Source organism: Schistosoma haematobium, chromosome 1, assembly GCF_000699445.3.
Source record: "Schistosoma haematobium chromosome 1, whole genome shotgun sequence".
NCBI classification, from domain to species: domain Eukaryota; kingdom Metazoa; phylum Platyhelminthes; class Trematoda; order Strigeidida; family Schistosomatidae; genus Schistosoma; species Schistosoma haematobium.
Genome location: NC_067196.1, coordinates 8,201,732 through 8,218,133, shown reverse-complemented (window position 1 = coordinate 8,218,133; position 16,402 = coordinate 8,201,732). Strand labels below are relative to the sequence as shown.

General features: G+C 32.1%; 1 protein-coding gene across 1 annotated transcript in view; it reads left to right on the top strand.

The window, feature by feature from the left end:
• Nucleotides 1–16,402, top strand: part of TBX3_1 (T-box transcription factor tbx3) — a 59,138-nt gene that overhangs the window by 36,306 nt on the left and 6,430 nt on the right. Inside the window, exons 2-5 of the mRNA XM_051209318.1 lie at nt 1,688–1,955; nt 3,807–3,956; nt 8,931–9,007; nt 14,888–15,429. Coding sequence (XP_051073057.1) covers nt 1,688–1,955; nt 3,807–3,956; nt 8,931–9,007; nt 14,888–15,429 — 1,037 coding nt within the window. The remainder of the gene's footprint in view (nt 1–1,687; nt 1,956–3,806; nt 3,957–8,930; nt 9,008–14,887; nt 15,430–16,402) is intronic.

The following is a 16,402-nucleotide window of genomic DNA, read 5'->3' as shown; positions in this document are numbered from 1 at the left end:
TTGAAATTACTATAATATCCACAAAAACCCTTTTGATATGAATTAAAGAATTCTTTGAACATTCTATTTTATGGCTGCCATTCACATTTATGATTAAACTGTGTGATTCAAATCTTTGGCAACATGATTCTTGATTACAGATCTAATATCTTAGTTAATCATTGAAAACAAAACACGAGATAATGTAAAATGAATTATTTCTATGCATTATTTAAATTCTATAGTGACTAGTAGTGAAATGCATGATGTTTATTTTATTTTATTTAAACTTGTCAATTGGATATACTTACATCCCTGTGTTAATGTTCATACTGAAATTCAGACTCAGGTCTCGTCACTTTAAAGGCCCAGTGTATTATTTGATTACCTGTTGAATCAGATAGTGCTTGAATACACACATGCCAATCGAAACTGATCGATTCCAATTTGTAAAATCAATAATGAGAAAAATACAAACTATAATTTATAGACGACCTTGAGTGACGCTAAACTGGCCTTGAGAGTGTTCACCTAATAATCAAGACCGAATGAGAGTTATGAATTAGTGTGAAGAGTTCGAATGATGATTTACAGTTGATGATTACGGTTAAGAATTAGATTTAAGGTTTTCATCAAGAACTGACGTTAGCTATAATGCCATAACTCTATTTATCCAAATGGATGGATTTCGCGCCAAAATCCGGGACCTGTTATCTTATACCTGATTGGTTCGTCCATAAATTATAGTCGTAGTATCATATAATTTAAAATAAAAAAGAACTGTTTTGTACATGAATGAATGATAAATTCTTTTCGAAGCCACATTCATTGAATACATGTAGTAATAAAAATTATGCATAGTAAAGTATCTACACTTGATCTGACGTGTAGGCTTTATTCCATAAGAAAAAAATGTAGAAAATAGGAAAAAATTTAATAAGATCATCTAGATTTCTTTATAGTCCAACATTAAAATATCAGAGAAAGGTTTTTTGTGGATATTATGGCAATTTAATAGTTGAATTCATGAGTCAATTGAAGCTAGACCACCATGGAAAACATGGAAACACTGGACGGCCGTTTCGTCCCAGTATGGGACTTCTCAGCAGTGCGCAAGAGGTATTTCTCGAAGTTCTAGTGAGGAGCAGTGACCGGTGGAGTTCGACCGGGTCTGTTGTGAGATAGCAACTCATTGAAGAAAATGGTGGATATGTCGCTCAATTTCGTTGATTAGTTGAAGTTAGACATTAACACCGTTAGATGCCTGCCAGATCAGTGGTGCAGAGGTTAAGCGCTCGCTCATGAGACCATAGGTTCTGGATTCGAATCCCGCAAGGCCGGATCGTGGATGTGTACTGTTGAGGAGTCTGGCAATAGAACGAAACGATCGTCTAGTGCTTCCAGGTTTTCCATGGTTGTCTAGCTTCAATCGACTCATGAATTCAACTATTAAGTTAAAATATCCCTTACCCTGTAGTGAACAAAGACTTGGTGAGAATAATCATTTTATTCATTAATGCGAAATTACAGAGTGTTTTTTATAATATACGATAACCTTACATTAAGTACATTATTTGCACATTTTCCCTAACTGAATCAAATATGCCATACATTTACATACTACTGAATATTTCAATTACATAAATGTTCATTTTAAAAAAAAGTATTTCTTATTGTTAACATTTTGTTTTGTTTCTTTTATATTCAGTCGAATGTTTCCATCATTCAAAGTACGTGTTACAGGATTAGATAGAAATGCAAAATATATTATGTTATTAGATATTGTATCACGTGATGAACATCGATATAAATTTCAAAATGGTAAATGGACAATTGCAGGTAAAGCTGATCCAGAACCATGTCGTAAACCGTACATTCATCCAGATTCTCCAACAACCGGTGAAGAATGGATGCATAAACCAATTTCATTTCATAAATTAAAATTAACTAATAATGTAGCTGAAAGACAATCTTTTGTAAGTTATGGTTATTTTAATATTATTATTATTATTATGTTGGCTTTTGTAATCACAACTAGTGCCTTTCCTGAGTCTGCTTTGAGTGAGACTATAGTTTATGGACGACCATCGAGCGACACTAAAGTGACCTTGAGGATTTTCAACTACTTACTAGGGTTACATAAGGGTCATAAACCAGTGTGAGGAATTATGATTATGATTTACAGCTTATGGTTAAGGTTAGATATTAGATTTAGGGTTTTTATCACGAACTGACATCAGCTAAAATGCCAAAACGCTATTTAGTCAAATGGATTAATGAATTTCACGCCAAAATCGAACGCATGTTATCTTATATCTGATTGGTTAGTCCAGAAATAATGGTTTTGTTAGGTATTTGTGTAGTGATCGTAAACTCAGGTGGGGAAAACCAATCAATTTTTAATTCATAATTACCGAGCGCTGTCATAAAACATTGACAAACATAAATTCAATAAGTTATTTGCACATCTTCCTTCAGTTTTCCTTTACATGCTTCATGATTCTTTCAATTCTGTTGTTATTACAATTACTCTATGTTAACATTTCTGTTCTCTTCCATTGAATCTTCTCAGTCTTCTGCTAGCAGGCATTCCACTTTCGATCGGTTTTACATACTACTTATATCTGTCAACCTAAGTAGTATACACCACATATGACTTTCAAGAACAAAGCTATAATTATATTTTGGATATTAGCTAATAGTGGAGTTCATATCTTGCATTTCAACTTATTTAGAACTAGTCAGCTATATATACTTACATCCGAGTACTAAGGTTAGCACTGTGATATGATCCAATCATGTGCTATTCAACTCTGATTTTTTCTCTATATTTAAGTTGTAGAGCTGAAGCATTTTAGCGTTTTAAAACTTACATTTCTATATTAGTGTATGAATTTGTGATAATTGTTAAATTTTAAACATAGTATCACGCAATAACTCTAGTTAGGTGACCATTGAAATACAGGAAGTAATGAACAGTTGTTACGTTTCAGCATGTGATTTCAAAGCAGTACATCTCCGTGAGTTTAACCGGGGATAAAATTCAAGACACTCGGGTTTCTTAATCTTTAGACCACTGAACCTATATTTAGTTTCAGAAAGGTGAATTTGAAAAAGATCCCTGATGTATTCAAGATGATCTTGAAATATCAAACTTGAATTGCAGAAACAGGGAGAGTGAATGAGAGAGAATAAAACCGACAAATCGAATAAGTGAGTGGACGTACTCTTTTTTCTAGATTTTGCATGCATCACAAACATTGTTAGTAGCCAATTACGGCTGACTTTTCCCTACAATCAATATATTCATATGTCTGTTATTTGAACGTCAACCACGGCACTTATTTATAATTTCAAAGTAAAGCGACACTCATTAAATATTAATTATAAACTGATAAAGACTTACCTTTCGCACTAAACTGATAACTTAAAAACAAGATGCTCAAGTGTTCTTGTAATTTTCAACGTTTCAATGTACAACATGCATTTTAATGTCCCATAGCAAATTGATTTAAATAAAAGCTTATATCACGAACTGATCTTAACCATATCATCATGAAAAACCGAGAGTTCCTCCCTATTCTGGGATTCCTCAGTAATGCCTATTCACGACCCTGCATTCAAAAGTCGAATCCAGGGTCTTCAGTCTCTTATCGAAACGCCCAACCTCTAGACCGCTAAGTTGGCATCCAGTGATTTACATATTTAACTTCATACATAAATTCATATCTGTTAACCTCCGTTATAAAAGAAATGACATATATGAAAATGTTTTCTAAATAATGAAGAGATATTGATGTATTGTTTTAAATTTTATAATATTTCAGCAAGCTGTACTCAATTCAATGCATAAATATATACCAAGATTTCATATTGTTCGCGCAGATCATCTAAATAAAATGAATATGTCCAATTTTGTTACATTTATCTTCGATGAAACTGAATTCATCGCTGTAACTGCCTACCAGAATGAACGAGTAAGTTTAATTATTTAAGTGTTTTCTCATAGTTAAGCGTCGTTGACAGTCAGTTGAACTGAGACTTGAGAAATGCATGTTGAATTATGTAGGTGGATGGAGGTGGTTAACATGAAGCCTTTGACCCAAGTTACGCGTTGGTTGATACATGCTAGCAAACTGTACCGATAATTTCTTTGGAGAGGGGACTCATACTCTGAAAGAGACTCAAATTCACATAGTCTAGTTTTACACTCTGAGAACTTACTTGTAGCTACTTAGGCCATGACTGACCTTTCTCTAGGAAAGAGCTTCTATAGTTGATTGATCACTGACCGATTTCATATTTATCTAGTCTTTTAGTGATGACTAAATTCTATTGATTAACTCGCATTATAGTTGTCAATATCAAACTTAAAACGGCTTCTTATGTTTGCATTAAACAATTTTTATTTTTTGGACACTCAATCACTATCAATATAGGGCTATGGAGATTGTTGAGTTTTGATTAAGATCGTGAATTGATCAATGTTAGACTACCATTGAAAATCTTGAAGCACTGGATGGCTGTCTTGTCCTAGTATGAGATTCCTCAACAGCGTTTAGTCACGATCCCCTACGAGGGACTCGAACTCAGGAAAATAAAAAAAATTATTAGATTGAATATTTGAATTAAAATTACATTTTCCTTTATGGGTAATTTTTACCATTAGTAACTTACACAATACAAAAACCATATGTTAATAATCATAAAGTATATTTGTGTACAATCATTCATCTATTTTTTGTTTAAAATAACGTCGAGAATTTATCAAGTTGAACTGTTGATTATAATTTGGATTGTTCATTAATGAATGACACCTAAAAAATAGGATAGTAACAACACTGGACACTTGTTTCTACGCTTAAGATTCAAAGGTAAAATAGATGAAAATGAGAATTAATATTAACATCATTTAACATCTTATCTTTCGAAATATGTATTGACAATTGAATTACTGATCATTGGTAATGGTATCATCAAATATACCACAGTATTATTTTAATTTGATTATCGCTTAACTTAATTCTATGGTGAATTGATTTATTGTCTAATTATATGATCGATTGATATAATTGAAACACTTTCTTTTATGAGACTGATCACTAGATTCTAAACGAGCAAATTTTATAGGACAGGATCATTGATCAATCAGCTGAATATTCTAATCTACATACTGACCGATCAATGAGTAATAACTTATGTTATGCATGTCTTATTCTTAACGATGTTTAAATTTTATCAATCATATTACAACGCGGCCACTAGTCTAATTGATTTAGTATTGAGTTCACCATCTTTTAATGTTTGATTATTGAAAGAAACTAATGGAAAAAAATCCTTTTTAATTTAAGTTTGATGATGATTAGGACTTGAAAGATCTAATGCTTTCAGTGGTATTTAAACTTGCACCAACCAGTTGCATAATTACAACCATTATCAATAAGCTATTCAGTTCTCAACTGATCACCTACTCCGTGTATAACTGAAATCTCTTGTCTCTTTGTTCAGTATGACATAGCTACAATCGAATTTTAATGCTTTTTTTTAAATAACTGATATAGATCTTTTCATATAATCGAGAAAATGTATAGCTTAAGTGAATAATTTTAGTGAAGTCACTCTCTTTCACTCACTCTTTCTCTCTCTGAGGTTAATTATTTAATCGTGACACTTTCATCGTCCTTCTGAACAACATTATCAGCATAAACTTCATGTAGAAATTAGCTATTCGAATTCTTTTATCGGAAAAGATCCAGTTTATTGATGAATTAGTAAAAACACATACAAATATCAGACCAATAATCAAGTTAAAGAGGAAGGAGAGAAGATAATCTAAAGATAATAACGAGATATTCATTACCAATAATTAATCAAGATTAAGGTTGACAATTTAATCAGTCAATCAAAATTGATGGAATTGTCATTTCTCATTTTAATCGAAAGTTTGTGTTGATTATGTTATTTAGAAGAATAATGAAAGCTTCATGAATAAATCATCTAAATGAAAGAATGGTAACAACCATGAACAGACAAAAATATAGAATACATATATATATATATATATATATATATATATATATATATATATATATATAGTGAGATATCGGTTCACTGAAGACAATGGTGTACGGTGGTGCAAATTCGCGGATTGGTTGAACTTAGACATTAACATCATTGGATGCCGGCTCAATGGTCTAGTTGGTTAAGCGCCTAGCGCGAGACTGATAGATCCTGGGTTCGAATCCCGCGGGATGCGGGATCGTGGATGCGCACTGCTGAGTCGTCCCACACTAGGACGAAACGGCCGTCTAGTGCTTCCAAGTTTTCCATGATGGTCTAGCTTCAATTGACTCATGATTTCAATCTGTGAAATTTCTAAAATCTCCACAAACCCTTTCAGATATATATATATATTACATCATCGTTCTACAAAAACTTAACATCAAATGTTACAATAATAATATCCTTTTAAATAAGAATTAAATCCATTGAAAAGGTGAACATTTTCAAACACATTTACTTTTACTGTACACGTACACTTACAAGTACACGTTTACGTACACACACACACACATAACCACATACTCGCATACATGTGCTCATGTATACCCTATTCACCACTTAATACACACACATGTAAATATAAAGATCTATTGACATTATCATTCATAAATGGTCTAGTGAAACGTATTCGTTCACTTCAAATAACCCGTATTCTAGATAATCATATGATAATCATAATAATTATTATTATCTATTCCAGTTACCATTTTTCTTTTTTTGTTTTAAAAAAAAAGAAAAAAAATTTTTTTTGTAAACACGTGTTTGTTGAATATTTATCATGAATAGTTTTTCTCTTTTTTTTTGTTTGTTTTTGTTTTTGAACGTTGATCTTAACACCTAAAACACACACACGCCCCCACATCACATCACATGACACCCACATATAAACAAATGAATATTTACGATTGAAAATTCATGTTTCATAAATAACTTAAGAAAAAGTTTCAACTAAATAACGATGTAGACAGGAAAATTCTTATCAGAATAAATAATTATATTTTTTCCCTTCTTTTTTCTTTCTTTTTTTCTTTTCTTTTTCTTGATAAAGTTCATTCATTTTTTTATTATTTTGACAATTTTTTTTGCTTTTCTTGTTTGAAGAGAACACCTTCATTTTGATAATCTGATGTTGTTGTTGTTGTTTTAATGTAAGAACTTAAAATGAAACGGTTGGACTAATTTTCTCTTCTTTACTTTTCTTTTTCTAAAAAAAGGAACAAATGAGTTACAGACAAATAAGAATCGGTATAAAAATCTAAGTTAATACAATGGGGTTTGTCGTAATATTTGGCCATACTTTTTTTGAAAAAAACCCACATGATAAACAATTACATCTATTAATTACGAAAAAAAGATTATAATCGGCTGTTTCGTCCCATTGTCGGACTCTTCAGTATTGCGCGGGATTCGAATCGAGAGCCTTCAGTCTTACGCGCGAACGTTTAACCTACTCGACTACTGGGACGGCCGGCATCCAATGGTGTTAATGTCTAACTTCAACCAATTTACGAAATTATGCGAACATCTTCCATTGTATTATGGTAGATACCTGTCTCTATCCGACATGGATTAACTCCACTGGTCACGGCTAGTCACTAATTAACACATGGTAAATATCACTAAATATATAGGTAGTAGTAAAAATAACTAAGTGATTAGGTAAAAAGTATTTGAATCTATTAGAGATCATCAGTTCGCTTAAGATTACAGGTATACTATACTAATGAATATAAACTAGTATGAACAACACGGTTTTCTTTTGATTATCTTTAACTACCTAACATCTTAATATAATACATGCAATCTTAAGTCATTTAGACTTATGTTCATACTATAAATTGACTGATAATATTCAATTATCATTGAAGGATTAGATGAACACAACATTGGTCGTAATAGTAACATCTTTGATGTGATAATAGATTACTAGGGCTAGAATTCTTCTTAGAATATCAACTATTTCTTACAGAAGTGTTGACGAGTACTAATTTGCACGAAACCTCAGTTAAAATTGGTTCTTCCTATTGAATATTGAATACATAAGTTGAATAAGACAAAAATCTTACTTAACATTATTTGAAAAAAAATCTTTAATGATGACCTTGTTCGAAAGGAAATCGAATAAGAAACTTATGCATAATGGAGGTTTTGGTAACTAATTGATTCAGACTTGATCTTTGTGTTTAGAATTAGTATATCCAATCACTTAATAAACTATAGTTTTAATAATATACCTTCATATTCTGTTAGTTATTTCTTGACACTTGTTTGTTTTCTTCTTCATCTATCTATAATCATCAAGCGTAGATAATTATCTTTCAAATCTCTTTTCTGTATGTTAGTGTAATCTTATTACTGTTCAACTATTATGTTACTTTAAATTCTGATTAACTTTTAGAACCTCTGTTATTGATGAGATCATTCTCTGTTATTATTACCAACCATTAGATGTAAAAAGAAACCCATAAACACTATTGCAGAACTCTAGTAAGTGATATCATGGTGAAGAGAATTTTCTTCACTTAAATATCTTCATTTTGTTTCTATATTTTTTGTTTTGTTTTAAAGGCAATCTGTCAATTAAAAACGTTGTTTGTAAAATCTACCATAAACTTTCTTTTATTGGTTATCAAGTGCGTTTCATAACAAAATTCTACTAATCAAATTTGTCCCGTTATCAAAGTAACCTGTTTCAAACTTTTGAAACGTTTGTTTTTGGATTGTACAGATATTGTAATACATTTTCATGTTTCGTTTGAACTAGTGTTGGGTGGAGACAGTTATCCAATTCACTACTTATGCTGACATAAGTAGTATACACCACACTATTATTTTCACTATTAATTTTGTATATGCATTTTATTGGTCTATTTTCTGTTTTCTTTTAGATCACTCAATTAAAAATTGATAATAATCCATTTGCTAAAGGATTTCGAGACAATGGTAGTGGACGTCGTGAAAAGAAGTAAGTCAACCCTTTATTTTAATATGTATTCAGTCTATATGTATCATTAATTTTAGTTTTGATTAAATATGCGCTTATGATGCGTTGTATTAACATTTATATGCGAAGGAATGACTAGGTTCAAGAAGTATTATAAGTAAAGATGGATGGTGGTAACAATAGAATCCAGGACACGGGTTTCATCCTATTTGCGACTAGTCAGCTGGATTTACCTACACCTTATTTCACAAGCTAGTGGCTATATGGACTCAACAGCTCAGTCAATAATGTAATGGCGCCTGAAGCGAACGGTACTGATTTCTAGTCTCGGAGTGAACATCAATTGTTGGGTGCAGGTACATTCAGTTGACAAGTTCCAAACAGGGTGGAACGCACGTCCTGGATTTTATTGTTAACCACTATCTAATCATTGTTTATAATGCTTGTGACTTAAGGCAATAACAAGGCGATCCACACAGGATGCACATATGCCAATAAAAGACTGATTAATTGTTGTTCCAAGCATCAATGGGAAGATTCAAACAAACAATACAGAATGCATTCTAACTTCAATAAGAATTTGAAAATCTTCATCGCAAAGCTATGATCAGTAGATTTCATTGATTTCAATAGTAAAGGATTTATTTATTCATAACGATAGTTCCCCGTAAAACAATAACATTGATTAAGTAAACTTCGGAATATAAACTGTTTGATGTCAGATCAGTGGGATCAGAGTAATAAGTTCTTCATATGGTCTGAATGACATGGCTTAAAATTGTTTGCAATAGTGTAGGTGCATCCACTCTTTGTGTCCTCCTAAATTCTAATCTTCTGTATTCTTTATGTCCCTTTTCTTTTTCACTTTCCAAATTTATCTCACTGGATTATACTCCTTGAATAACATCTTCAAACCATAATGTTTCCGATTACTGCTTGTACTTTTACTATCTCTACCACTATGGGATTTGAATCGACAATTGCATTTCTGTGCTAATGTGGTATGTCAACTCGAACTGATATACGTACGTACGAAGTTCTACATTGTTACTGACTGACCAAAGCGATAAAATGAAGCCACACCAGTTAGAAAAAACAAAAACAAATCTCTTCAATATCATTTACTAACAAAAAACAAGGACTCGCTTAACTCTTGAAAATGTATGCAAATCAATGATAGGTAATATTTACTAGATATATTTCCTCTATTCAATGTTATTCATATTCGGAAGTTTTCTTTTTTTCTCTCTCTCTCTCTTTAAATTTGATTTCATATCTGAATGACATAATCTGATTCTTCTGATTGAACTACATAATCATTTATTTGTAGTAGGCGGAATTGATAATCTTTCTATTTAAGATTGAAGAATAGATTATACCACACCTTAATTCTTATGTTTCTATCGTTCATTATTACTATTATTATTGTTAGTAGTAGTATTACTATTGTTAGTAGTATTGTTATTTAAACAAAGCCAAAAACGACACCACTTGAAGAGTACAATCACTGGATTGTATTGTATTATATTATTAACATCATTATATATATATATATATATATATATATATATATATATATATATATATAACTTAATAAATACAATTCATTTAAAAATTGAATTAAATATTAACACTAATTTGATAATTAAGAAATGAATTATTTATATTTTTCACTATGAATTGATCATTATTAGTTAACTATTAAAAACCTGGAAACAATGAACAAATATCTTATTCAAGTATAGGACTTTTAAGTAGTAGATATTTCTGAACCTATTCAAAACTTTCAATCTCACCATGAATGCTAAGGTATCATCTAACTAAGGTCAGTATTCAGTATAGGTATTGTGGAGATTATTAAGTTTTTGATTGAGATCATGAACTGATTGATGTTAGACCACCGTTGGAAACTTGGAAGCATTGGATGACCGTCTCGTCCTAGTATTGGACTTTTCAGTAGTGCACATCCACGATCTCACCAGTCTGTAATTTAAATTATGAAAATTCATTAATCTCCATTAAATGCTCTAGTACGATCGAGGGTGGAGAGAGTCAGCTCTCCCTCTCGAAATGCTCTCATAAGGCCACGCGTATACAGCCACTGTCAGAGAAGTCATACTCACTGCCTTCTCGTGGTATTATTGTTGTTTATGAAATTGAGAGGATGAAAAGCGGATGTCCAGCTCTTTAGTCGGGTTGGTGGACATAGGGGAACCAATTAGGGCAGTTGAAAAACCCTAATTTCAAACCAATGGTGCACATGGGCTCCAGGATCCTGTTGGAATGAGTTGCGTATGAACTTATTGTTAGTCACTGGCTTCCATAGGACTGCATCTTCTGATATTGCTTCATTGCCTTGTGGATTAGACCTTCAGGTCAAAGGCTCTGAGAGTATTCCTCTGAGGAAACTACCTGCTTCTCTTTGGAAAGCCGGTCAGTATTTCAGCGCATATGTATTTGGTGCTTCCTTGTACCAGTGTTTATGTTTTTAAATAAATATATAAATCCTCACAATGCCTACTAGACCAATAAAAATTATGTACTGACTAGTGACCAAGTTCAAGATGAAATTCCCGAAGTTCCAGCGAGTAACAGTGACTAATGGAGTTCAACCATGTAAGGTATGAAACAGTTATTCATTGCAATAAATAGATAATAACGCAATATCACAAATTTATTAAATTTAGAAATGCTTACCATTAGATACTGTTTCAATGGTCTAAAGTTTAGGCATTCCTACGCAGGACCGAAGGTACTGAGTTTAAATCGTTTTACATCATCGATGCAGATTGATAAAACTTTCCGTACTTAGATAAAACAGCAGTTCATTACTTCTTGATTTCCACTAATTGTCAAACTAAGATTAGTTCATGGTGTAAACTTTGAAAATTGAACAAACTCTACAAGCCTCTTTTAATAAGAATAAATTAATCTCAAAAATACCATTTTAATTCAATTTATATTACAATTTTATGAATGTATCACATTTACTAAACACAAGTCATTATATTGAGCATTGAGCTGTTATGCATGCTTGACGATTAATTCCACAATCTGGTTATCAAAATCTAAATAATTAAATTGGATTTTGAACCTAATTGAACTGAATCCACCAATTAATAACTTAATACTTGTAATTCTTAAACAATTTCTTCCTTCTGGTTGTGAAGAGGGGTGGTAGAGGTACAACACAATTTACACCCGAGATTGTTAGATAATTATTTCATCTTATTATGGGAATCCTCAATAGTAAACATACATGTATCCAATCCAGTATTAATACTTTTTTTTGGCAAACAAGTTACTATTATATCACTAAGTTGAGATTTATTTATTTAAATATTCAACCATTTAAAGAAATTTTTGATATGACAATGATTTCAATCCACTACAAGTTGAATAAATCTATACAACTCAACAAATCCCTTTGAAGGGATTTTATGAAAATTTGTAATTAGTTACTATGCTAAACTGTTCACAATTCGAGTACCATGAAAAATACAAAAAAAAAAGAACATTGGATAGCTGTTTCAAAGGATAAAATGCCTATCATAAACTCATGTCAGTTGGAAAGTATAAAGTACACATTGGTTCTAATTATTTTCTGACTAGAGTCTTATTTATGATGACTTTGAAAATTTATTTTTAATAATCAATTCATAAAATTTCGAATTCAATTAACTTATTCAATTAAAAATTAAATAAATAAAACGAACTCAGCAGTGGGCATCCACGAACCCGTCCCACGAGATTTGAATCCAGGACTTATTATTCTCGCGCGCGAATGCTTAATCTCTAGACCACTGAGCCGGTATCTAACGGTATTAGAGTCTAACTTCAACCAATTCATGAAATTGAGCCATCGTTTACCATTGGATTGTGGATGTGCACTGTTGAGGAGTCTCACACTAGAAAGAAACGGCCATCCAATGTTTATAGGTTTTCCATGGTGGTCTAACTTCAATTGACTCATGAATTCAACTATAAAATTACTAAAATCCCCACAAAATCCCCTTCTGATATTTCATGATTGTTTTATTATAATTGTAAAATTAATCCAACTCTACTTTTTTAAAATACTTATGATTTGATTACAACATTGAAGCCATCCACACCGGATGCATACATACCAAAAATATGACTGATCGATTTCAGTCCTTAACAACAACAACAACGAGAAAATGTGAAAAAAAAACCGTTACGAAACAATCGGAAACGAGTCCTGTTGCATAATCCTGTGATTGTCTGAACTCAATAGCTCGGTAGGTAACACACTAAGTATTTGAAGTGGAACTTATCAGGATCAAGTTTCACTGGGATGCAGCAAGTACGTCCAGCTGATAAGTCCTAAATATGACAAAATGCACTTCCTGGATTTTACTATTAGTCACTGTCGAACTCTATTTAACATCGTGAGTTATTATTATTTTTTGCTTGATTGACTGAAACTTAAGCGCTCGCGCGTGAGACTGATATGTCCTGTGTTCGAATCTAGCGGGCGGCGGGATCGTGGATGAGCACTGCTAAGGAGTCCCATACTAAGACGAAACGGCTGTCCGGTGTTTCGAGGTTTTCCATGGTGGTCTAGCTTCGATTGACTCATAATCTCAACGACTGAAATTACTAAAACCTCCACAAAACCCCTTCTGAAACTTAATTGAAACTTACACCGAACATGAAGTGTGTTAAACACCACTCTTAGTAGTTATCAATTTTTGAAAATCAGATAGTCAAAGTAATTTGCATCTATGTATATAGTTTTAGTTAAGTTATCTGAAGCAACGATATTCAACAACACAATCCACTATATAAGCATGTGTATTTATTGTTAAGAAGTTAACTATGATGTTCTCTCTAGTTTACAATGATTCCTGAATTGACATCGATTTACAATGTAGACCAGCTTCCTTATGAAATTAGATAAATATTTACAAAAATTACCTATTTGAATAACAGCTAGTATGTAATCCAGGAAGAAAATTTCATCCTATTTGAAACTCCTTAATCAGCTGTAACTAAATCTCAGTGTTGACGCTCACACTAAGACTTAAACCCAGAATTTTTAGTTTCAGAAGCCAACTTCACTAGTTTGTACAACTGGTATGAATTATTTTTCTGACGCATTGTATTTTCCCATCGTTACTGTTAAGGACTGTAACTAATCAGTCTTTGAAGGGGTTTTGTAGAGATTGTAGTAATTTCAATAGTTGAGATTGTGAGTCAATCGAAGCTAGACCACCATAAAAAACATGGCAGCACTGGACGACCGTTTCGTCCTATTGTGGAACTAATCAATATAGATCACTAGTGACTGGTTTCAAGATGTATATCCTGGAGTTCTAGTGAGAAGCAGTGACCAGTGGAGTTCAACCGGGTCAGTTGTGAGACTGTAACTCTCTGACGACAATAGTGGATGTGTTGCTCAATTTCCTAGATTGGTTGAAGTTAGACATCAACACCGCTGGACGCCAGCCAGCTCAATGGTATAGAGGGTAAGCACTCACGCGCGAGACTGTTAGGTCCCGGGTTCGAGTCTCGCTAGGCGGGGTCGTGAATGCGCACTGCTGGGTAGTCCCGTACTAGGACAAGGCGGTTGTCCAGTGCTTCCAGGTTTTTCATGGTTATCTAGCTTCAATTGACTCATAATTAATCTTTGTTTGGATATGGGGATTCTCAGTGAAATGTCTTAATATTGTTATTTAGACACAAATTTTTAGTACAATTTAATACAGACGAGGTAAGCAGTCCAAGATTCATATTTCAACTTATTTATAAAGATAAACTGTATTTCATAACATTAACATACAAATCCTAACAGATAATTTGATGTCTGTTGTTAACATTATATTGCATATATCAATAAACGTTTCTAATCAATCACTGTTTCCTTTATCTTTATAGAGGTTTACGATTACGTTACAAACAGCCAATAAATTCCACTGATACTTATAATGATCTAGATAGTATTGAAAGGGATATGTTGAGAAAACGTTCAACTGATTTATACAAAACACATGAAAATATTAAGTTTTCGTTTCCGAATTCAATAAATCATCCAGCATATACAAATCGATTGTCATTATTACATAATAACAATAATAATCATGGATTAGATATAAAGTGTTCTTCATCTTCCCATTGTTCTTCAATTTCTACTCCCATTTGTAATGCATCATCATCGACTATATCAACACCAAATCAATTATTTTGTGGATTATCTAACTCTTTATCTTATACTTCATCAGATCAATTCTCATTATATTCAATCAACAATTTGCATAACTGTGGTAATAATAATCATAATAGTAATAATAATAGTAAATCAGTTGATTCTTTATCACCATTATCATCATTATCATTTTGTAATTTATCAGTTGATAAATTATCTACTACAAAAGATCTATCATCTCCATCTTTGTCATTACCTTATCCACTATGGTCAGGTAAGTATTATTAATGTCTTAGAGTAGTTACATTCGTTTGTTAATATCTGAGGTTAATTGAATTCTATTTGATGATAATTAATAATAAAATCTAAGTGAATAATTTTTATCAATTTTAGAGGTTTCGTCAATGATATATACATGCATTTCAGAGAGTTTTGAATATATAGAGGTGTTCGACAAGAAATGTTTGACCTCAATTCCGTTCTTGCTGCACTGGCCTACGAGGTATACCTACAATCTTGATGGAACTGCCGTTCTCTGTAGTACAGCAACTCATGTCACCTAGACTCAAAGTCTAAGAATTTATCACATAATTAGTCGAGCTATGATTCATCTTTTGTAGGACTGAGATATTTAAAATCAGTTGATCCTTGAATGGTGATCAATGTCATGTTTATCTAATCCTTAATAATAATAATAATAATAATAATAATAATAATAATAATAATAATAATCAAATTCTGTGAACGAGATTGCAGTGTGAACACCAGATTAACTAATCCGACTAAAGTTAAGTCTAGGATTTTCTGTAGACTATCCTGAATCTGCTAATATCTCAGCATAGGGAATGCGTCATCGAGTAACTTAACCTAGTCACTTTATCACATAATAGTCGATAGAATTCGATCATTATTAAGGACTAGACTGATATAACATTACTTATTGCTCAGTGATTAATCATTTGTAAATTCCAGTAGGTATGGATTATAAAATAAACAAACCACTGTCAAAAATACATCATGTTATTCTCATTTCATTCAATGACTACTGTAGTTAGTTCCAACCAAACATTTTGTTAAATTTGAGGCTAGGCTGAAAACCGCGAATCACCGGGAAACTACTTTGTCCATTCATGATCCCACTACCGGAGATAGAATAAGATTATAATTTATGAATGAACCGATGAAAATAAAGAAAACAAATCTTGGATTTTAAGTTCATTCATTCATATCATTAAATAGCATTTTGC